Source organism: Paramisgurnus dabryanus, chromosome 15, assembly GCF_030506205.2.
Source record: "Paramisgurnus dabryanus chromosome 15, PD_genome_1.1, whole genome shotgun sequence".
Taxonomy (NCBI): domain Eukaryota; kingdom Metazoa; phylum Chordata; class Actinopteri; order Cypriniformes; family Cobitidae; genus Paramisgurnus; species Paramisgurnus dabryanus.
This window is the reverse complement of record NC_133351.1, coordinates 2,951,283-2,975,144: the sequence shown is the minus strand read 5'-3', so window position 1 is coordinate 2,975,144 and position 23,862 is coordinate 2,951,283. Positions and strand designations below refer to the sequence as shown.

Sequence of the window (23,862 nt, the reverse complement as noted above, 5' to 3'; positions counted from 1 at the left end):
TCCACCTGATTGTTTCAGGCACCTTTAACCTCTTGTACGACACCTAAACCTTTTATGATCAGCTGGTTCCTGGTTTTGCACCGGGGGGCAGATTTGTCATCATCATAAAGCATTAACTCAATACTGAAATTGTTAATATTGCAAAAATATTTAAAGGCAACTCTAGCATTAAACATTAAAGGGATCGTTCACCCAAAATTTAAAATTACTCCCATGATTTACTAGCCCTCAACCCATCCTCGATCCATATGATTCTCTTTTTTCAAACGAACACATGTTAGAAAATGTCTTGGCTGTCGTAAGCTTTATAATGGTAGTAAATGGTGCTTCTGATTTGAAGCGCTAAAAAGTTCATCCATCCATCACAGAAGTAATCCACACAGCTTCAGGTGGTTAATAAAACCCTTCTGAGGGCAATCAGTGTGTTTTTGTCATAAAATATTAATGTTTAAAACTTTAAAAACTAGCTTCCGGCAAGACCAATGCACATTCACTAGAGAGTGCGTTTTTGACGTAGTATGTAGTGGTGTAGTGACGAACAGATTCATGATTCATATAAGAATATACATTTTTTTTATTTTACATTTATCTCTTTCTCCGCCAGTGTTTTTTTTTTAAAGTTGCCAGACAGCGCAAGCATTTTTTATGATTTTCACAAAAGTGTAATGCCTTTCAGAAGATTTTTCTTTAAAGGTGCAGTGTGTAAATTTATACAGCATCTAGTGGTGAGGTTGCGAATTGCAACCAACAGCTCAGTCCACTGCTCACCCCTCGCTCTTGAAACGCATAGAGAAGCTACGGTAGCTGCCACTGGAAAAACATGTAATCGTCGGAGACGACTTAGTAAAAAAAGTTTGGCTTCTGTAGAAAAATGGCGGCACAAAATGGCGACTTCCACGTAAGGGGACCCACAGTGTATGTAGATAAAAACATCTCATTCTAAGGTAATAAAAACATAACGGTTTATTAAAAAAAAGGTCTTTATACACCTCTGATAATAAAGCTTTGTATATTATTTTGCATTTCTGTCAAGAGATCCTTCTAAAAATTACACACTGCACCTTTAAATATATAAACATGCAATATATCAAATGAAAGAATAGACCCTCTGTTTTCAAACAAAAAAGTTTCATCCTACCTTCATTTGTTTTTTTTATCGCCGCTCAAATATGTTTTTTTCAAATACCAAATTTTGAGCAAAAGCTGAGATAATTGCATTGTTGTAAAGGACTTTTGTCACAGATCAGATTCAGAATGAAGATCAAAACATACACATTATTACTGTTTTTGGATCAGTGGATGCTTCAATGTTTTATAAGTTGGGTAAGAGCACCTCCTAGTGGATAATAGCGGAAATGTGGATTGCCGTAAAAACTCGAAAGCGTTTTCTGTTTATTCTCAATGGCGGGGAAAGAGTTCATATGAAAGCAAATTGGATGGTTTGTCAATAATTCAAAAGGTAAAGTGGCCCATCTGTGAAGCCAGGATACGCTCCAGGCCTCCTGTGACCCATGCAAGCGTGGAGAATGCATGAATGGACAAAAACACATTGTAGCACAATACACAAATTAACATTTATTTATTGTAGTCTGCTTATACTTTGGTTATCTTTATTGACAACGGGGCATGTCATGTTGCTGATCAGTGGTAGAGCATTGTGTTAGCAGCACAAAAGGTTGTGGGTTCAATCCTATTACTGTTATACTGTATGTATACCTTGTAATGCACTGTAATGTAATATAAATGCATAACCTGTCCACATTGAAATCTGCCTGATCTGCCACAAAGACAGAAGTTGTGTAAATCATTTTGATCCCTTTATTTAGTTTTTCTAACCATGCAGAATTACACGGTTAGTTTCATTTCATTATTATTGTTTAGTGTTGTTTTTCTCACTGCCATCCATAACCTTAACAGAACAGGCGTACAAACAAAACACTATTAAACCCTGATGTTATTGACTGTCAACTTGCCTTTGCTACGCCAGCATAATAGTCCTTATTAAAGCACAGTTGGAACCCAAGAACTGACAGCTGGGCCGAAGCAGAATTGTTTGCATCAGTTTATCTCATTAAAAGTCAAATTTGGAGATTTTGCAAAACAATCTGTTTCTTCCTACGCAACTGTCTGGTTTGGCGCCACCGCAAGCTTCTGTTTGTGAGTTTGTCTTATGATAAAGAGAAAAACCAACCACATGAATCACAGCTGTGTTTAAAGAGAAGATGAAGATGTTTCAGTGCTTATTACTGTATGATTGGTGAATCTGTGTCTGTCAGGAGTGAATCTTCTCATCTGGATGACTCTTGAACTCGCTCCACCTGATCAAATGTAGAAAGACTAAGAGTTTTTAATACAAAATCAGAATTTTCCACATCAAATTTCTACTCGTGTCTAAAGGTGCGTTCACACCAGACGCGAATGAAGCGTTAAGTGCCAGTGACTTACATGTTAAGTCAATGCAAAGATGTGATAGACATCCTGCGGTGCAAATTGAGCATTAAAAAAGTTGAAAAATCTGAACTTTTGCAGATATTCGTGCTGCGTTAACGAATCAGTAGCTTGCTCTAGTAGTGGCGCGATTATGGCCTAGCAAGCGAAGGAAGGGATACACATCTTCGTACTTTTATAGACCATATATATATAAAAAAAAAACATTTTTAAATATATTTCCAAATATACAAAAATTGGCCAAAAATATATTTGCTGATATATATTTTGGAATATGTTTACAAAAATATATTTTTCCCTTAAATATTTTTTGGCTATATTTTGAAATCTATTTTAAAAAGAAATAAATTTATATTTTAATATATATATAATATATTTAATATATTATGATATATGAAGGTTAAAACTAAATATATTTCCAAATTATAATAAAAATATAATAAAAAAAATATATTCAATTGAGCATTAATTAATACAAAATTTACTTGGCATATATTTTAAATATATTTTTGGCCAGAGAATTTTTTTTTTGCCGTATGGGTAAACAGGAATAAAAAGGATCTTGCTTGGAAGAAAGTGAGTGAGGAGGTCAGACAATCTGGTAGGTAAACTGAATTTATTGAATCTGAGCTAAAAAGACGGTTTCATCGGACGCACATGCGCTGACGCAATACACGTCTGGATCCGAACTTTACTTCCGGTTTCGTTTTTTTAATGGTCTGACTAGTTGCTAAACTGATGTTTTGGTTTCCTAGGTAATCTATGTGTTGTTTTTTTGCTTGTTAAATAAACTACGTTTAAAGGACATTTTTGTTATTTTTTCTTAGAGGAGTTTACCGGAAGTTACGTGCCGGCCACGACAGCCGCTTGTTTATGTTGTTACTGCTGAAACCGTCTATACCGTATATATACATATTGAGACTACAAGCTAGCTAAATTTCTAAATTTCTCATTTTGTCCGAATTTAATGCGAGAATGAAGCGAGTTATCTCTAAATGTTCAAGCGTCCAACTACACGCATGATTTATTTACTTCATTCGCGTCTGGTGTGAACGCACATTAAGGTATTAAGTGCCTTTGCAAGGCTTTGAAGATTGAGGCATCATACACGACCAAACAAAGCTTTATTTATGAGTAAGGACGTACCAAAGTTAATATAAATATGGAAAGCATGGGTAAATGATCCAATATCTGGACTCTGAATGCCTACATTCTTAAATATTTCATAATGATGACTTCATCGCACCCTGCTGTTTTTTTATTCTGTGGAATTGATCTATTGCATCATCCGAATTCTCAGAAACAGTCAGATGTCCTCCACAGAATGAGCACGATGTTTAATCAATTTTTGAATGAAGTGGTTGTTATCAGAGTGTGTTGATGCGATCTCATGAGGAATCCCATAATGACGACCATCATTCAGTAAACAGCACAGATAATAATGCGATCACAGACTAACACTTGTTGTTGTTCTTCTAGCAGCTTTTGAACCTCTGGGTCGTGACATGCCTGAGCAAGAATGTGCATGAATACTTTTGTTTTACTCGGTCTTTCAGGGTCTGTTTAAAGAGATTAAAGGTGCGGTCAGGCTGTGAATTTATTTAAGATCTTGTGTCGAATGGTTTGGTGTGACAGGATGTGATGTCATTCTGTTTTTGATTCAACTTGTAAATGTTTCAATTTATGCTAACTTAATATATGTAATAATAAAGTAGTAAATGTTTGCCGAGCAATGCAGTCCCAGCCTGCCTCATGCTTGCGTTGTTGTTTGATAATGGTGAAGCAAATAAAGACATAGCTGAAGCGATAAGATTTGATGACATTAGAAACACAATCAATGCCTTTCAGCAGGTCAGTCAAACAGTGAAAGATAAAGTATTTAATGCTAAATGCCCAATGCAATGCCTTTTGTTTCAAGTTTTGCATTGAGTTTAAGTACAGACTGTATATATTTAGGGTTCCAACGGGTGCTTGAAATCCTTGAAAGTTTGTGAATCTGTGGAAATAATTTAAGGCCCTGGGAAGTTTTTGAAAATACACATACGTAGATACAGGTCATTGAAAGTGCTTGAATCTATTTTATGCAAGAAGTCCTTGAAAGTCCATATTATTCCCTGTGTAGTGTAGATTCTAGACTTTTAAGCACACATGCTAAACTGTTAGCTTTTAATGCTTCTGTATGCGAATGTTGTTTCATACCAAAATGTTTTTTTTTTTTTTTTGCATAGTTGTGTTTGACACATGAAAACGTCTCGGGTTACGTATGTAACTGTTGTTCCCTGAGAAGGGAACGAGACGCTGCGTCTCCCTTGCCATACTTCCTGCGTCCCTGTAATGCCGTCTTTGGCAAAATTTTAGATAGCGATATACTTGGTGGCTCCTGCGTCACCCTGTCTTTGCCATTAAGCCTCACCATTGGTTAAATTTGATTCAGACGCACTTACCCCTGGAGTGTCACCGTAGTGACGCAACGCGAGTTCCCTTGAAAGGAAACTGTAACAATGTATCTTAAAAGGTAACACAATGTAACCTTGCTCTCACTTGAAATGTGTTCCCACATTTACTCCTTGAATTTAAGGGTATTGGACCTGGAAAGTCCTTGAAAGGTCATTGAATTTGAAGTTAACTAAGGGGTGGGAACCCTGTATATTCTGCAATGTGTGGCATGCTTATTTACACATACACTGCAAAAAAATATTTTCAAGATAACAAATTCTTAGTATTTTTGTCTTGTTTTCAGTAAAAATATCAAAAAATTCTTAAATTAAGATGCTTTTTCTTGATATACAAAACGACCCAAGAAAATAAGTATATTTTTAGATCAAAAATATCAAATTTAAGTGATTTTGTGCATAAAACAAGAAAAAAATCTGCCAATGGGGTAAGCAAAAAAACATTGAACATTTTTCTTAAACACTAAATTCAAGAAAAATTTGCTTACCCCATTGGCAGATTTTTTTTGCTTGTTTTATGCACACAATCACAAAATGCACAAAATCACTTAAATTTGGTAAAAATATCAAGATTTTTTTTTCTTAAAAATAATTTTTTGCAGTATATGTCTTAAAACAACTACCAAAAATATTAGGTTAGGTTAGTTGAGAGCTCTATAGTTTTGTCAGTCACTATAAGCTGTTTATTTGATTTAGTCCTGATACTTAATATATTCAGAGTCTTACGTTTTGCTGTTTAAGCACAACAGTTGGCCACATATCCACAGCACATGCTGAAACACACAAGAGTTGAGCGGTGGTGGGGGGGATCTTTGACAAGGCATGCTGAGTGTTTGGGGAGGGTTTGGATAATCTGTGATGTCATAAGAAGGGGTGTGGCATTAAGGTAGGCCTGCCACTTTGATACAAGCTCTCTCTATTTCAGTCTTTCTTTCTCTCTCTCTCTGACTGTTTGGATTAATGGGATATGTCAGATATCTAAAAAGAGGATTTTAACAGCACTACGCAGGAGGTAAGGACCAGGCGAAACAAGGGTGCCAAAATCTGGGTTTAATGAATGCCTCCTTGTCCTGTACCTGTGAGGCAGGTAACTGCACGGTTGTGAATATTTGATCTTGTTCGTGCATGTTCATAAGTCAGTAAGTACGCTGTGCCAGTTTATTTTGCAGTGTTTACACTGCGTCACCCGACCGTACGTTATGTGTTTGTTTTTAATAACACCTATTACTTGGAAAATATGTTACTGTTGGACTTGTCGTGAGTGTTTTTCTATACAACTAAAGTTTCTATGACAAAATATTAAGTGCGTTATAATTATATCTTTACAATGTAAAACAACATGCCTGATAGTTTTCTTTAGAAACAGCGGTTGAGTTAAAGTTAGAAGCACATTGTTGAACTGTTCTTAAAATATGCCGGGTGGAGTCGGGCACCGAGCAGGAAGATGCCTTTTGGATATCATTCAACTTTTACAACATAAATTCACCTTTCCCCAAAGGGCCAATACCAGCAGCAACCTGTCTAGCACACAATGCCCCTGTAGGATGCAGATCTACTTTGATGTCCCAAGCTTTAATGTCCTACATTCACTCAGCAGGCTTGGACGCTGTTGAAACGCTCTCCTAACAATCTGAAGGAAACGGTTTTCTTCAGATATTGAAATTCCGTACAACTGTCGCTCCCGGGAAGTCGCCTCACACGGCAGCTGCTATAATGCGAATTGGAATGCGTGGAATTCCAGTGACCCGTGTGCCGGTCCCCCCCGAACGTCTTGATATTGTTGTTTCCCAATATAGCACGTATTAAAGTTTACTCCTGTGACCTCAGATAACTGAAGCGTTGCCGAATGAAACAAGTAAGATTTAAGATTGAAAGTTTATTGTCATATCCACAGTTCCATGTAAAATAAATATGTCATGTAAACATTAATTAGTTTACTGTAAACAGCCCACTTTTACCCACAGGGCTTTTAATAAAGGTGACAGGAAAGACATGATTCACCAGGTTTTGAAATGTAGGAAAACATCAAACTGATGTTTATAAAACTTACAGTATCTCTCTCTCTGTTTATTCACTGTTTATTAGGTTTTATTGGCAATGACAAATAATTGTACATTTGCAGTTTAGGTCAAAACTGTGCAATGCATGTAAATGTTTTGGATGATTTAGGTGTGGTTTCCCCTAACAGGGATTAGTTTAAGCCAGGACTAGGCCTTAAAATATAACTAGTTTTAACAAACATGCCTTACTAAAAACATTACTTGTGTGCATTTTGAGGCAAAACGAAGGGCACTGATGTATTTTAAGATATGTCAGTGCAAGCCGTTTCAGTTTTGAAAGCTCTTAAATTTATTTTAGTCTAGGACTAGTCTAATTCCTGTCTGGGAAACCGCCCCTAAAAGACTAAGGGGCAGTTTCCCAGACAGGGTTTAGGTTAATCCAGGACTAAAATAAATGTAAGAGCCATCCAAACTGAAACCAACTTACACTGACATATCTTTAAATACATTAGTGCCCTTCATTTTGCCTCAAAATGCGTGTTTGTTAAAGCTAGTTATATTTCCTAATTAAACTAAGATCTATTCCTGGCCTAAACTAATCCCTGTCCGGGAAACCACCTCAATGTGTAAGCTTAATTGATTTAAACTTATTTTAATGCTCTGCCATTTAAAAATCAGTATGAAATTATATTAAATGCGCTTAACTTTATTAATACGTATTAATAATAGCAACAGCACCCAAGATCCGCCCACAAAATCACTTGCGCTTTGCACTTGCGTTTCAGATCGTTAAAATAGGGCCCTAAGTGTTCATTTGTAGCAGAGATGTGTGCTGATTGTGTAAAAATATTAATCTTAACTTAAATTGAATGATAGAGCCAAAGAAAAAAAGTGTTATTTTGTGCCCCGCCCTCCTCTATAGCTTGGCGTTTTGGCAAGGGGTTTTGCATTACAATCATGTTTTTCACAGATGTTTAGAAAAAAACTCTTTGGTTTTCTTTTTTGATATTTTGTGGAGGCTCATTTGTGGCAATGGGGTGGTTTATGCAACCATTTCAGATACAGTATTTAGGTTATGACCCCACGTCTCTAAACAGATGCAGTCCAAATGTTTCAGTGTATGTGTTTTGTTGATGATCCAGTGTTAAGATCATGACATCCTGTACAGTAAATTGATGTTTTGATGTCTTGTTTTGTAGACACAGAAATGAGTTGATGTTAGATATTAAACTGCAGCAGGTGTTTTGAATGCACGAGTGTTTGAGGTGTGATCTACACAGCTGTTTATCTGATTCAATTATAGGTTTGGCTTATAAATGAAGAAAATGATCCGTGCAGACATTCTCTGGGCTTTGAGTCACACTTTCAGCTATTTACTCGTCTTAAATGACAGAATAACGTCATGGTGTAATGAATTTACAGTTGGCAGCATTGCTTTAAATATCTAAACTCAGATTTACTTTATGAGCTGTACACAGATCTGATTTGGTTTTGTCTTGTTTGTGTCTGATCACTATGGCTGATTTGAAATCGGATCCATTTGTTCAGACAGTATGTGTTTATCTACATTTAAGAGATATTGGTGCAACTCAGGTATAATAGCTGTCAGAAAATGTTTGCCTGTGCTCTTGTTTATCATGACGTCTCACTGTAGTATTCCTACTGAAAAGACCAGCTGTAGACGGTTTCAGCAGTAACAACATAAACAAGTGGCTTTCGTGGTCAACACATAACTTCCGGTAAACTAAAAAAATCTTTAAACTTAGTTTATTTATATAATAAGCTAAATAAACAACACGTAGGTTACATAGGAAACTAAAACATTTGTTATTTTCGACGAGGTATTTGTTCAAGAGATCAGTTTAGCAACTAGTAATACCATTAAAAAAAAACTGAAACCGGAAGTAAAGTCTGCTCTGGTTGGCTGGTGTTAGCTGGTCTCCCAGTCTTGTTTTAGCTGGTTAAGGTCATGTAGCAGGCTGGTGCTGACCCACCTGCTAAAACCAATTTAGCCAAGCTGGCCAATCTTCCAGCCTGGTCAAGCTGGTTTAAGCTGGTGGGTCAAAACACTCCTCTAAAATAGCTGGTTTACTGGATAGCAGTTTAATTGCACTCAAAAGTGCACACACGGAGAGATGCGTTTCAAAAAGCAAGCATACATAAAATCTTTCTGTTCTTGACCGGGCACATACAAACAAAATTATCTCCACAGTATTCTTTTTCTAATAAAAACCAGTCCGTGCTTATCTTAAAGAGACGATAACCTAAATTAACTGACTTAAGTTTGTGTAATGTTAATCAAACAACCCAAGACAAAGAGAAAATCACTTCTGTAGCTCTAAAAAAATAATAATTATAATTCATTTATACAATAAAGACAGTATTATTATTTATTTGATTCAATTTCTGTACCTAATGCAAATTTTAGACCTTACTTAATGTGCAACTTTGTTCTTTTTATAAATGTTTGTAATTTCTTATTTGTTCTTATTAGATTTTTGCCACCCATTTTGTTACTGATCCGAAAAATGATCCGATCTATGCCTCAAAAACTGTAATGTGATCCGAACCGTGAGATTTGTGATCCGTCACACCCCTACTGGTTAAGCTAGTGTAGCAGGCTGGTTTTAAAGGCATTTTGGCCACTTTTTAGATGGTCACTGAAAAAATCAGTTTATAATATTATAATTTACTAAATTTTTTAAGGTAAGTTGTTGCAATCCATTTATTTAAGCAAAACCATCCAACCAGCTTAGGCTTCAGTAGAGATATGAGAACTGTTAGTTTGTTCATGTATTTGCTTTATCCAGAATTACTCATTCATTTAAATTTTGTCCTTTAGCAGACGGTTTTATCCAAAGTGACTTACAAATGAGAGAGCATTTAATGTTTTGTCAGTGAGCTAACAATAGGTATAGTCCACAAAGCCAAGTTTAGGAGTAGGACTAGAGTTGAAAATTGAAAAGATATGCAACATATAGTTTTTACATTTACATTTACATTTAGACATTTGTCCAAAGCGACTTACAAGTGAGGTAAACAATAGAAGCAATTATGGCAACATAAGAACAGCAATACATAAGCGCACTGGAAATAGTCTCATCAAGTCCAACACAATATACATAGCCACGGGTATGTTAGTAATTTTTTTTTTTTTTTTTAGATAAAGAGGAAGGTAAATAGAGAAAGAGATAAAGAGAAGGGTAACTAAAGAAAGATAGTAAATCTGTAATTAGGAAGTTAGGTAATGGTGGAAGAGATGGGTTTTTAGCCGAGTCTTAAAGACAGCTACAGTGTCACCTGATCGTGTCACGACCGGCAGATCATTCTACAGTTGTGGGACAGTTCCTGAGAAGGTACGCGTTAGTGTTTTCTTCCCTTTTTGAGATGGTACCACAAGCCGTCAATCGGTGGCAGAGCGCAGTGATCGAGAGGGTACATAAGGCTCTATAAGCAAGCGAAGGTAAGGGGGTGCTGACCCAGTGGTGGTTTTAAAGGCCAGGAGCAGAGCCTTAAATTTGATGCGGGCTGCTATAGGAAGCCAGTGTAACTTGACAAAGAGAGGAGTGACGTGCGCCCTCTTTGGCTCATTGAAGACCACTCTTGCCGCTGCGTTCTGAATCATCTGTAGGGGTTTGGTCGTGCAGGCTGGAAGTCCTGCCAGTAGCGCATTGCAGTAGTCCAGCCTGGACAGGACAAGAGCTTGGACCAGGACCTGCGTAGCATGCTCATCTAGGAAAGGTCTAATTTTCCTAATATTGTAGAGGATGAATCTACAAGAGCGAGCGGTGCTGGCAACATGCTCTGTGAAGCTAAGCCGATCATCAATGACCACTCCCAGGTTTTTGGCCGTCTTGGAAGGCGTGATGGTCGAGTAACCTAGCTGAATGGAAAAGTTGTGCTGGATCTTTGGTTCAGATGATATGACAAGCAGTTCTGTCTTCGCAAGGTTAAGCTGGAGATGGTGATCCTTCATCCAGAGTGAGATGTCCCTCAGGCATGCCGAGATGCGGGCAGAAACCGTAGGATCATCAGGGTGGAACGACAAGTAAAGTTGAGTGTCGTCTGCATGGCAGTGGTAGGAAAAGCCATGTTTCCTAATGACAGAGCCCAGGGATGTCATGTATATCGAAAAGAGCAACGGTCCAAGCACAGAGCCTTGAGGGACCCCGGTATCAAGACGTTGGGGTTCGGAGACGTCAACTCTCCAGGATACCCGAAATGACCTATCTGAGAGGTACGACTTGAACCATAGAAGCGCTGTGTCAGTGACACCCATAGACATGAGAGTCGACAGGAGGATGCGGTGATTGACCGTGTCAAAAGCTGCAGATAGATCCAGTAAGATCAGCACAGATGATTTGGAGGCTGCCCTTGCCTGCCTTAGGGCCTCAATGACTGAGAGCAGCGCAGTCTCAGTGGAGTGACCACTTTTGAATCCAGACAGATTGCTACTGTATCCAGGAGGTTATTTTGTGTGAAGAAAGTGGAGAGCTGGTTGAACTCAATGCGTTCAAGAGTCTTGGAAATGAAGGGAAGAAGAGAAACGGGTCTGTAGTTCTCTAGCATAGCAGGATTGAGAGTGGGTTTCTTCAGCAGCGGGGTTATCCGGGCCTCTTTAAATGCTACAGGGAAGGTGCCAGTGGAAAGGGATGAATTGATAATGTGAGTGAGAGCAGGGATAACAGACGGAGAGATGGCCTGGAGGAGATGGGTGGGTATGGGATCTAGCGGGCAGGTAGTCGGATGATTAGACCTTGGAAACATCTGCTTCGGATAGGAGAGAGAAGGAGGGAAGGGAGCATGTCTCAGGGATTTAAGAATGCGCAAGAAGCGGCGGCTCAGAGAACTGACTGCTAATAGTTTTCGTTTTCTTCACAAAGAAGGAAGCAAAATCATCAGCTGTTAGGTCGGATGAAGGTGGAGGGGCAGGGGGACAAAGAAGGGTAGAGAAGGTCTTGAAGAGAGTGTGAGAGTCAGGTGAGTTGTTTTTATATTTTAGTAGTTGACAGGGCTTTATTCATGTGTTGTTTGTTGAAGGTTTTGATGGATTATGTGGCTTGGATAGAGACTGGAAGCTCATTTCACCAGAGAGGAACTGAATGGTTAAACGGTCTTATGATTATTTGATGCCTTGTTTTGATGGAGGAACCAGTTGACGACCGTTTTTCAAATGTAAATTGCAAGAGGGGATGGATACCTGTAGGAGTGAGTTGAGGTAATCAGGTGAATTTTCTGTCCTGAATGCCATTAACTTAATGCTTTCATATCAAATTGTTGTAAAAAGATCAAGCACATTATAAGATAATGTGTTGGTTCTTATATACTCCTGTGAAATAATGAAATAAAACTACTGCAAAATGTTGAGTTTTTAACTTGAGTCTTGCCATGTGAAAGCAAATCAAATCCAAAAGAAAATGCAACATTTGAATTGTAATCCCTGTTATGACATTAAACAATCTTGAGGTCTGAAAATATGTGAATTGGTGTTGTGGTGCTGGCAGATTTATTAGTGAATTTGATTATGATATACAAAAAATCAGATTTTTGCTTAGTCAGTTTTTTCTCCTTATCACAAAGCCTTGTGTGTTTGTTTGTGTGAGATCTCTAGTTTATTTAAGACCTATGATCACATTTAATGATAGTGATCTGTTTGAATCGTGTTGGAGTGTTGGAAGAGAGCAGTCAAGCACAAACACGTCTGTGCTGCTGTCTGATGCTTTAGATGGTGGTGAAAATCTCTCAAGATCACAACTTGATTAGATCTGCATCTCCTTAACACAACCAGACATCAAACCACAAAATGGATCCCAGATCAGTTAAACATTCATTGCAAAACACATTTTTTTGTCGTTTCAGCATGGTGGCTTGTTTACAAATAAAGCTGCTGATGTCAGCAAATCAGGCAATGTGTGTGTGCTGTCAGATGCTGTCATGAACGCCTTTGTTATGCAAATTTTATTCTGATAGCAAGCAAACGTGTCTATGTGTTGTCTTTATAGTTTCAGTTATCTTGACTAGATTATAAGCATCAGGTATTCACCTTATTATTGAAATATTGAGAATTGAAAATAAATCATTTTTTAATGACATAACCTTTTGCTTAAGTCTCCTGTGTCTCAGATTTTTTTTCTGATAGAAATAGCATCTCATACACAACTTTTTAACAGTTTTAGAAGATTTCACAACAATGTCACAAACTGAGCTCAGATTGGCCCAGTCTGTAGTTAAAAGTCAATATTGTTGAAGATTTCAGTTTGAACAAATCAGTATCAACAAATTATTTTACAATATTTTAATTAATTTGACAGCTCCATACTCTTAAGGTAGTTTAACAATTGTGTCAATTGTTTCTATTTTCATTTCTCCTAAGAAACATTTGAGATTAAATTGATACTTGAAACACAACTGAGCTATAAAACAGTAGTTATAAAACAGTAGTAAAAACATTATACTTTCCTGGGTGACTTTTTATGGGCACACAATACCAAGCTTGTCACTAAATTTTTTGGCGTTCCTCAGGGCTCCATTTTGGGTCCTCTTCATTTTTCATTATATATGCTTCCTTCAGAAACCTATCATACCATCTCTTCACTGATGACACACAGCTTTATCTCCCTATTAAAGAAAATCGCTGTTCGTTGTTGTTTACATGACATGACAATTTTTTTTTATAATCAGTTTTGACTACTGAAATTGTGAAGAGCCCTGGTCCCTTTACTCTTTAGATATTTATAAATGTACTCCATATAATATGATTATGTGCAAATATGATCTAGTAATTTATTATGATTTTGTATATATTATGGGTAGCATTTATTTTATCTTAACTTTGTATCTATTTATTGTACAGAACTTTGGATTTTGTTTTAAATGTGCTATACAAACTATCTAAACTACATAAACTAAACTAAACTTGTATTTAGCCAATCATGTGTGTGGCTTGTCATGTAGACTTATGTGCATCACGTGTCATGTCAAAATACGTGTCTCCTGAATACGCTTCGAAGGGGTTTATGATAAAAAGAGAGGCTCACTTTGCCAGATTCACAGTTTAGTGTTAAGTGAATGTCTTGCAAGTATTTTGTAAATTTGAGTGTCTCTTTTATCAAATCCTTTTGACGCATATACAGCAGGCACGTATTTTGGTTTGACGTATGATGCACATGGTTCATATAACGCAACAAACACATATTTTGACATGATGAACAACACACATGACACTCCGAACAAACACATATATTGAATTTGCGCCCCTCGAAAGTGAAGTCATCGGCCGACACTGAACAACATACAGTTATGAATATTCACAACATCTTGCATGTGCAAAACAATTTGCAAATCTCTTTACAAAAATGAAGCAATACTTCTGAATCCCAGCTGGGTTTGATACAGCTGTACTTTGTTATGGTTACATAGGTGGGTAGTTGCAAAACCTTGAAATATCAGTATTGTACACGCTGTGTCGGGTTGTTGTTTGCACATGTGTCTGCATGTGAGTTTGTTGACTGATCGGGCCATTCGAGGCCTGTGGCTTTGCTAACTCTTCATCACATTTAAAGTCATTTTCAAGTCAGAGTTGTGTTACCTCGAAACAATAAGTCTTTGAGGCTCTGTGTTACAGGCGGTTTTAGTTGCTATAATTGACAGATGTTTGGTTGAGTAGTTTTGTAATGTATGCGCTTGGTCTTTCAGTAGCTATACAGAGAAACATTTGTGCTATTCATAACATAAAGCCTAGGCTTAGATGTACATTGATGAGCAGTTTAGTGGAAACTAATGGGAAGTTTGTTATTTGTAGGGTTTTGAGGGTCACAGGGCGTCAACTTTACCATGTTAGAAGACCGTGTGTTTACTTTGGCTGTAACATCTGTGCTTACCCACTCAGAAAATAACACGCTGTGCTAATGCTGACATTTCAGGGCTTTCCCCATTTCCACATAATGTTTACAAATCATTTCTCAGGAATGAAGTGTTTGTGAAGCTTGAAAACATGACATTCGAATAAGAATCAGATGATTGATAATACATTTTTTTTCATATGCTCACCTGTACATCAACAAAAAAATTGGATTTTTTGCTTTCCCATGTCTCTAGCGCCGCTTCATTTGGATTTAATTTGATATTCAAACCAAACTGCTTAGTTCCTATGGTGCAATAATGCCCTGAAGTGTTTCTGAACATCACAACCTATAAATTACTAAACCGTGCAACACTTTTTTTTGGAAGCATTGTTCAATGTTTTGATACAGACTTAAAATTATTTAAGCTGATTAAATATTAAATATCTCTGTAGCTTACCTGTGTACGCAGTGGAAAGGTTGTGGGACTACACAAAATAACGTATAGTTTGAATGCACCATAACATTATAGTCACATGGGGCGTCAGCATTAACGCTTCTCATTTACTTTAAATGGGTGATGTCATGCGTTGCCGAACTAAGTTGTGAATCTTCAGCTCAACTTTTCTCAAGTTTTCAAATGCCAATGCATGCGTTAGCCAATCAGACATCCTTATGCAAATAGCCAATAGTCTTAGTGCAGACACTAGCCAATTATGTTTATGCAAGACCAGACAACACGAGCATGTGTTGCGGTCCACTGTGATTGGCTTTTGTCATTATAACGATCGTGTCAGGGCCACGCTTAAGACATGCCCTCCGCCAAGTGTTAACACTGATGCCCTGTGTGAATGTAATCTTTAGAGACTTTAATTGTAGGTAAAGGTGCAAGAAACTTTACAAACTTAATGGTTAAAACAGACTCTACACAAACTAATGGCACTACAGTAAATATTAGTCATTTTTTCTTTGGTTGGTTTTCTCAGGTAAAAAATTCTCAGAGCCACAGTTGGAAAACAATCTTGTCAGGCAAGTTAGGCCCAGTTAACACTGACATGTTTATACAGTAGTTCTTTTCCTGAAAAACAACACGCCCGGTTCAATGGTGAAGTCATTTGAAAGTAACTCTGTCGCCCCTATAGAGGTTTGTTACCATCTCAGTGTACTGTATACTGTGTGTTCAACAAGACCAAACGCTTGTAATGGGTTAACAGCTCATGTCTGTACTTGAGTATCAGTGTGAAGTATGTTTTTGGCCTTAGGGTCACAAAAAGATGCAAATATAGGTAAATTATGATGTTGTTGAAAGTTCCCGTTCATCTAAATTTTCACTAAATGTAGCACAGCCCGAAACTGAGATGCATTTAAAGAGATTACTAGAAAACTTATCCAGCCCCGTCTGCTGTAATGAATGAATTACATCACTCCTCAGTCTTGTGACTCGTGTGTAAAGTGCATCGTGGCTTTCTTATTAAACATCTGCTTTTTTTAGTGGAGAAGAAAGGAGGTTTTTTAGGCAACACCATGCATTGTTCAATTCAGGGTTCCCACGGGTCCTTGAAAGTTTGTGAATCTGGGGGAAATAATTCAAGGCCCTGGGAAGTTTTGAAAATATACATACATAGATGCAGGTCATTGAAAGTGCTTGAATCTATTTTATTCAAGAAGTTTTCCATATTATTCCCTGTGTAGTGAAGGATAATATCATAAAAATTCTAGACTTTTTAAGCACACGTGCTAAACTGTTAGTTTAAAATGTTTATATCTTCTGTATGCGAATGTTGATTCATACCAAAATGCTTTTTTGCACAGTTGTGTTTGACACATGAAAACGTCTCTGGTTACGTATGTAACTGTTGTTCTCTGAGAAGGGAACAAGACGCTGCGTCTCCCCTGCCATACTTCCTGCATCCCTGTAACCCCCTCTTTGACAATATTTTTAGATAGCGATATACTTCCTGGCTTCTGCATCAAGCTTTCTTTGTTGTTAGCCTCACCATTGGTTGAATTTTATATACACATTCAGACACACTTACCCCTGGAGGCGTCCCCAAAGTGTCACCACAGTGACGCAGCGCGAGTTCCCTCGAAAGGGAACTGTAACAATGTATCTTAAAAGGTAACACGATGTAACCTTGCTTTCACTTGAAATGTGTCCCCACATTTAGTCCTTGAATTTGAGGGGAATTAGACCTGGAAAGTCCTTGAAAGATCCTTGAATTTGAAGTTAACTTAGGTGTGGGAACCCTGTCAATTACTGCATTTTCCCTAATTACTGAAACGTCTTATTTTTCATTACTTGGATCTTTTCTAGAGTTGTTGTTCATAACAACATCTTATTTTTGTTTAACAGGAGATCTTCAAAACACAAAGCCCCTCCTCCTCCTGTCCTGAAAGGTCTGGATGCTCCAGTGTTGAGCTCCCACAAGCTCCCAGCGTACCCTCATCCCAGCATGGACCAGAAGGAGAATTCAATGGAGCGGGACCTGACGTTAACCGTGGTCCTGCCAGGAGGGGTGGAAAAAAACACTGTAGTCAATGGCAGGTGAGGGATGTGTGTAGTATTGCTCATGTAATCAGCTTAGTATGGGCGGCGGCCATGGTACATTTGGTCTGTACTTACAAGTTGTATATAGCCTGGTTTCCATTACAGATTTGCGTGAAAAGGTATTGTGAAATGATGGTGTTTCCATTAACCGATATTATGTGACTAAAACATAATTTTTTCCTCTTAAGATAAGTCATTCCAAAAATCATGGCGACGGGTAGGGGTGTGACGAGACACTTAATCCACAAGACGAGACGAAACACGAGATTGGGTTCACGAGAACGAGACGAGACAATATTTTTACACTTTTTAAGAAATTCTCAATGATAAAATAAATGAATAAGAAACTGAAATCACGTCATTTTTAAAAGTTTTAACTAATCAAGGACTGTCCCTAACAATTATTTTGCTAACTGATAATGAAGGGGTAATAAAAATAGACCCAAGTGAGCAGTAGCCTTTAAAATTACATAATAACGAAGATGCAATAATAAATTGTTCAAATAAAGTATTAAAACCAAGTTACATTAGACAACATTACATTAACAAAAACATTACATTTGTGTCCTATAAATAAAAAGCATTATGTATGTATTATAACAAATGCCTGCAGGGGGCGATAGTGGACTCGTCTCGCGGACACTATTTTCACTTTCACTTTCACTTTAGACGGAGAGAAACGCTTATTTTTAGCCAAACAATGTTTAAACCCATCTGAATATTTAATATATGTCCATTTCTTTACAATAGAAATGAAACAGCCACCGTCATTTTTGAGCAAGAACATGCAGACATTAAATCATGTAAACTCTGAGTTTGGGTTTAATCTGCTGAGACTTCACATCTGACACTGATCAACAGACAAAAACAACGCGTCTCAGACTTCAAACGAGTTCACAGACGAACATTATTGGAAACCCAAACAAAAAAGCAAACGCTGTAAAAGACAAATATAATGCATGCACAGTAAGGTTCTAACAGAAAGCTGCATCCTCCGGAGGTCGCATATGCAGGCTGCATACGTCATCAAGGGTTATTTCAGTTAATTATCTGAGCATTACATTCGCATGTCGTGAGCATATTACAAGTTGCGATTAACTAAATAATTAGTAAACTTTATAATTGTTAATATTCTCTAATAAGTCTTTATGAAGTAAATGCAGTTTAAAAATGCGACCTCCGAAGGATGCAGTCTTTTATTTGAGAAACGGCCAGCATTTCACCTTTAAAAGAAATCTCCCGAGACACATTTGATCTCGCGAGATCTCGGCACACCCCTAGCGACGGGTGTTGGTAGGTTTATATCAGAGCCATCGCACTAGCCATTATTTTTAATTGAAGGGGATGTAGGCGTGTACATAATTTAATTATGTACACCAGTTCAGCATGATTGAGTCAGTTTTTTGTTAAAATTAAATGAGCCTAATTTTAATTTATGTTAATTTCATTTTAAGAAAACTTAATTTAATCATATGCAACCGATATCCAGAAGTTTTTTTTCAGTGTAGTACAAGATTTTGCCTCTTTAAAATGTGATCATGTGACATTTACACACGTCAGGTGACCTTTAATTCCAAAAAAATTCATGCTGTGTCGCATGGATTGACAGCCTAACATGATCTCAAGGCAACTCGTGTTATAGTCACGAAAAATGTGATTAATTTATTTTTGTCCATCGCACTAAATTCAGCTTTTAGTTTTTTGTGTACGTGGCACGACTTTCTTTTTCGTGTCATTTTATGTATTGTTTTCTCATTTTTCCCCCCCTATTTTAAATCATTGTCCCTTGGAGTTGGGGTTAGATTTGGGGTTTGGGTTAGGATGTACTTTTATGTATTGGTTTCTACATGTTTTTCTTCTGCTTTTACTCACCTGGAGTTGGGTTTAGAGTTGTGGTTTGCATTAGGATGTCTAAAAATATAACAGAACGTGATTCTAACCCCAACCCCAAGCGACAATGGTGAGAAAATAGGAAAATCAATGAGAAAACAATACATAAAATGACACGAAAAAGAAAGTCGTGCAACGGACACAAAAAAGTATTTATAGACATTCGTGCTCAAGGCACGAAGAAAGCTGAATTTTGTGCCATGGACACAAATAAATTAATCACATTTTTCGTGACTATAACACGACTTTCCGTGAGATCAGTCTGGACAGCCGGATGACATCAAAGTACAACGAGAGAGATTTGAAAACAGATGATGATTTTTCTGAAATCGAACACAATCAGTTTCCATTGTAGTTTTGCCATATATTCATTATTCGAATTGCAAGTGTAAAAAACGTTTTTGCGATATAAGTTGATGTGTTTCCATTGGGCATATCAATTTGTAATTTCACCTTACGCATTTTGAAGAATTATGAAAACTTGACGTAAGTTTGCGTCATTGTTCACAAACTGTGTGGAGCTGGATAACATTAGCTTTATACTATACGTCTCTTTAATTTGGTGTACGCATACTACTAAAGCAACTCAACCAGGTATCGCACATTTTTTTTGCCTATGCCTTGGGGGGAATTATTTAAATGAGTTAAACTGTGGTGTCTGACAGTACAGAAGCAGTGCATTGTATGGAAATGTGTGTTTGAAGTTATTTTTTAATGCTCAAACAGCAACATTACACATTAACCTAAGTTGAAAATGTGAAAGCATAATAAACCCCATGAACATCCTGGACTTAAAGAGATAGTTCGGCCAAAAATGATATTAAACACATGATTTACTCACCCCCAAGCTGTCCGAGATGCATATGTCCATCATTTTTCAGACTAAAGGGGATCGCACACCGGCTGCGCAGCGCCGCGCCGTTCTAAATCAACTGAACACATTGTTTTCTATGAGTATACGCACACCGCCACCGCCAGGTGGCGCCTGTCCGCGCCGCCCAGCAGTGACTCAGGAAGTTGCTCAAATCCCTGTCGCGCCACACAGCGCCACTCACATAGTTTAACATTAAATAACATCATATTTGTCCCAAATCATTAAGGATTAACATTGGCTGCTAACGTATATTTTGCATTTTGAAGTAGACGCTATCTGACGAAGCTTGCGCTATTTAATGTGCACTTCCGGTTTACAATACCTCAGAGTTCTGCTAGGCGCGACGCGGCGCGGCACTGAGCTGCGCTGCCGGTGTGCGATCCCCTTAACACATTTTCAGTTATTTTAGAAAGGGTAATCCGTGCGGTTTTGTTGTAGAAATATCCAAATTTTAAACTATAAACTAAAATAACTAGCTTCCGGTAACGCCCCCATCTTAGTCGCGTCTGCATTCAAGATGAGAGCGCATGCAGTTTATGGAGGGTTCTCTGCTGCTGCTCTGTGCCCCCCCTCCAAATTTGTCATACGTCACTAAGAAAAGTGCGTACACTACGCCGATACTCTCTCCTGAATACAGAGGAGTCTAAGATGGCGACGTTACCTGAAGCTAGTTATTTTCATTTATAAAGTTTTATATTTGGATATTTCTACAACAAAACGGCACAGATTATCTTTAGAAGGCTTTTGTTTATCATCCTGGAGCCGCTTGGATTTCTTTTGTGAAGGATGGATGCACATTTTTTGGACTTGAAGGATGTGGACCCTCTAACTTTACATTTGATTACTGAAAGATCTAAAACATTTTCTAAAATATCTGAAAATGTGTTCGTCTGAAAATGATGGACATATGCATCTCAGACAGCTTGGGGGTGAGGAAATCATGGGTTTAATATCATTTTTGGCCGAGCTATCCCTTTAATCTAATTTGTAAATGACAACAGGACGGTTTTCCCATGATTGCTGTTTTAAAGCTAATCAAATAATTGCTGCCGTGACTCTGTGAGTCATCGGGGTGTGCCAGCACCTTTTCACTTCATGCATCAAATCTTCATCTCTTTGGATAAAGGCACGTTAAGAGTAATCTTGTATCTGTTGTAATTAAACACAGTATAGTTGGATCATTAAAGGTGTGCATATTCAGAAAGGGATTATGTGAATAATTGGCTGTTTTACTCTCAGTGTCATTGTCTGGATGTTTTTAGGCCAACACATCATCTAAACTGTTGAAGGTGTACCAGTATGACGTTTATATGGTGGAATTTTGTTTAACGCCTAAAAGATCCAATTTAATGATTGTGATGCACAATAAATTGTTGCATTTGAGTGAACACCGACTTAAAAAATTCAGACGAAGCTTTGACAAATCTGTCTCTACATGTTGTATGCGAATCAGAATCACCTGTATTGCCAAGTACTGTGGGTTTACATGGACAAGAGATTTGTCTTGGTGTACTGGTGCATAACAATACCAGTAACAATTACAGTACAATAAATAACAAAATATTCATAATATTACAATAAATACCCAGGTATCTAAAGAGAAAAGGGACTTTACTGTACATTGGCGTAGGGCGTATAAAGTGGACCCACAGTTAAGGTTAAGGTAGTAGTCATATTGGCCAAATCTGTCTACCTTCAAGTGTTCATATTGACATTTTGGTCCTTTTCAATTCTTTTATTTGTCATCTTGGCTGTGTTTATGCAAACAGCATAAACTTTATTTATTTGAATTTTAATATTTTACTTTAATTTGCATCCATAAATGTTTTTAAATCTAGTTACGCAAAATTTTTGCACTTGGATGCAGAATAGCAAAAATGTCCCCTTTAAAATTAATTAATTAACTTTTCAAAATGGCCAGTTTTAATCTGTGTGCCATTTAAACATAAATGTTGTTTTCTGTATAAAAAATGCTTTTTAATATTCAAAATATCAAAAAATGCAAGCATTTTATGAAATTTTCAAATGTGTGCTGCCTTTCCTCTGATGGTGCCATTTTCCCATGTTTGTCCGCTGTTTCCTTTGTTTCCGCTTCTGTGGTATTGTAGAGCATTTAAAGTGTTAAAATTCTTGCTATCTTCTCCACGCGAGGCCGAGGATTTCTATCGCAATATCAGCGCTGGTTAAACAGTGGATGGTCAGTTTTGATTTGACTTTAATGTTTCAAAAGAAAGAGGTGATGTGATTTTTGTATGTGTTTATTCCCTCCAACTAAGTTATACAAAGTTTTACTTTTGCTTCTCCAACTGACTTATTTAATTATGATGAATGTGGACAATAATACATAGTACCAGGTTGGACACATTATTTTATATATATATATATATTTTTTTTTTTTCTATTTGACTTTGTTTGTCTTTTTTATAATCATTCATATAATGGGAGTTAAGTTTGTTTGAGTACATTATGAAAATTATACACTTACATTTGAAGTGCGATGTTGGAGGGGCATTTATCGTTTGCCGTACTAGTTAAGGGTTTCACGCATATTTGTTGTGATGGGGATTGTCTGGTCGTTTGGGGACCAAGCTTCTGTTCTTAGGGTGGGAAGGGGAGATGTGTGCTTTTTTTTTTTTTTTTTTTTTTTTTTTTTTGTCTATATATTTATGGTCTTCTTGTGTTATGGTTTACACGTGATATTTATATATGGGTAGTTTACTTAATTTAATATCTTTTAATGTCAGAGGTTTAGGTCATCCAATTAAACGTAAGAGAGTCCTCACTTTTCTTAAAAAGAAAAAGGCTGACATAGCACTACTCCAGGAAACTCACCTGTCTAGTGAGGAGCATATAAAGCTTAAGAGGGATTGGGTAGGACAGGTTTATTTTTCAAGTTTTTCAAGTAATAAGAGGGGGACAGCAATACTTGTGCATAAAAACCTTCCTTTTATTTTTAAAGAGCAGCATAAAGATGATGAGGGTAGGTACATATTAGTATGTGGAACACTTTATGGTCAAGATTTAGTATTACTTAATGTTTATGCACCTAATACTGATTGCCCCAAATTTATGACGAACATTATTACTTTATTTATTCAATATAACACAGATTTTGGAATAATTGCTGGGGATTTTAATTGTTGTATGGATGCTAGTTTAGATAAATCTTCAGCCTGTGTATCTAATCCCAATGCTTCAAAAACTTTAATGACAGCTTCTAGAGAGGTCGGCCTTGCTGATGTGTGGAGGGAGTTCAACCCCTTACAGAAAAATTATACTTTTTACTCTGCGAGACATAAAACCTACTCTCGATTAGATTTATTTTTTTTACCTCAGGCCTATCTTTCCTCAGTTACTTCTTGTAACATAGGCACGATTCTTATATCAGACCATGCGCCAATTTATCTCCGGTTATCATTGCACCAGCATCAGATACATTCAACTAGGTACTGGAAATTTAATTCATCACTCTTAATTGATGCTGATGCTTGTAAAAACATTAGACACTGGTTAGAACAGTATAGGCAAGATAATGCCGCCTCCCCTGTTTCTCCTGCAGTGATATGGGAGGCAGCCAAAGCTGTTATTAGGGGGCATTTAATCTCTTATACATCTAGGAGGAAAAGAAATATGAACGAGCAGTGTGAGCAATTGAATAAGGAGCTTATATATTTAGAGCAACTTCACAAACAATCACCTACAGAGGTGAACCTAAGGAATCTTAATACTGTTAGAAATAAGCTTAATCTGTTTGAGATTGAACATGCTAAAAAATTATTAACTTTTACTAGGCAACATCATTATGAAT

The 23,862-nt window shown here is 37.2% G+C and overlaps 1 protein-coding gene across 3 annotated transcripts in view; it reads left to right on the top strand.

The window, feature by feature from the left end:
* Positions 1–23,862, top strand: part of cobll1b (cordon-bleu WH2 repeat protein-like 1b) — a 66,057-nt gene that overhangs the window by 16,704 nt on the left and 25,491 nt on the right. Inside the window, exons 1-2 of one of the 3 annotated variants that reach the window (XM_065252335.2) lie at positions 5,806–5,913; positions 17,096–17,287. In XM_065252335.2, coding sequence (XP_065108407.1) covers positions 17,196–17,287 — 92 coding nt within the window. In that variant the 5' untranslated portion in view covers positions 5,806–5,913; positions 17,096–17,195. Of the gene's footprint in view, positions 1–5,805; positions 5,989–17,095; positions 17,288–23,862 lie in introns of those variants that run through there. The other 2 variants (XM_065252337.2, XM_065252334.2) reach the window with 2 other exon arrangements.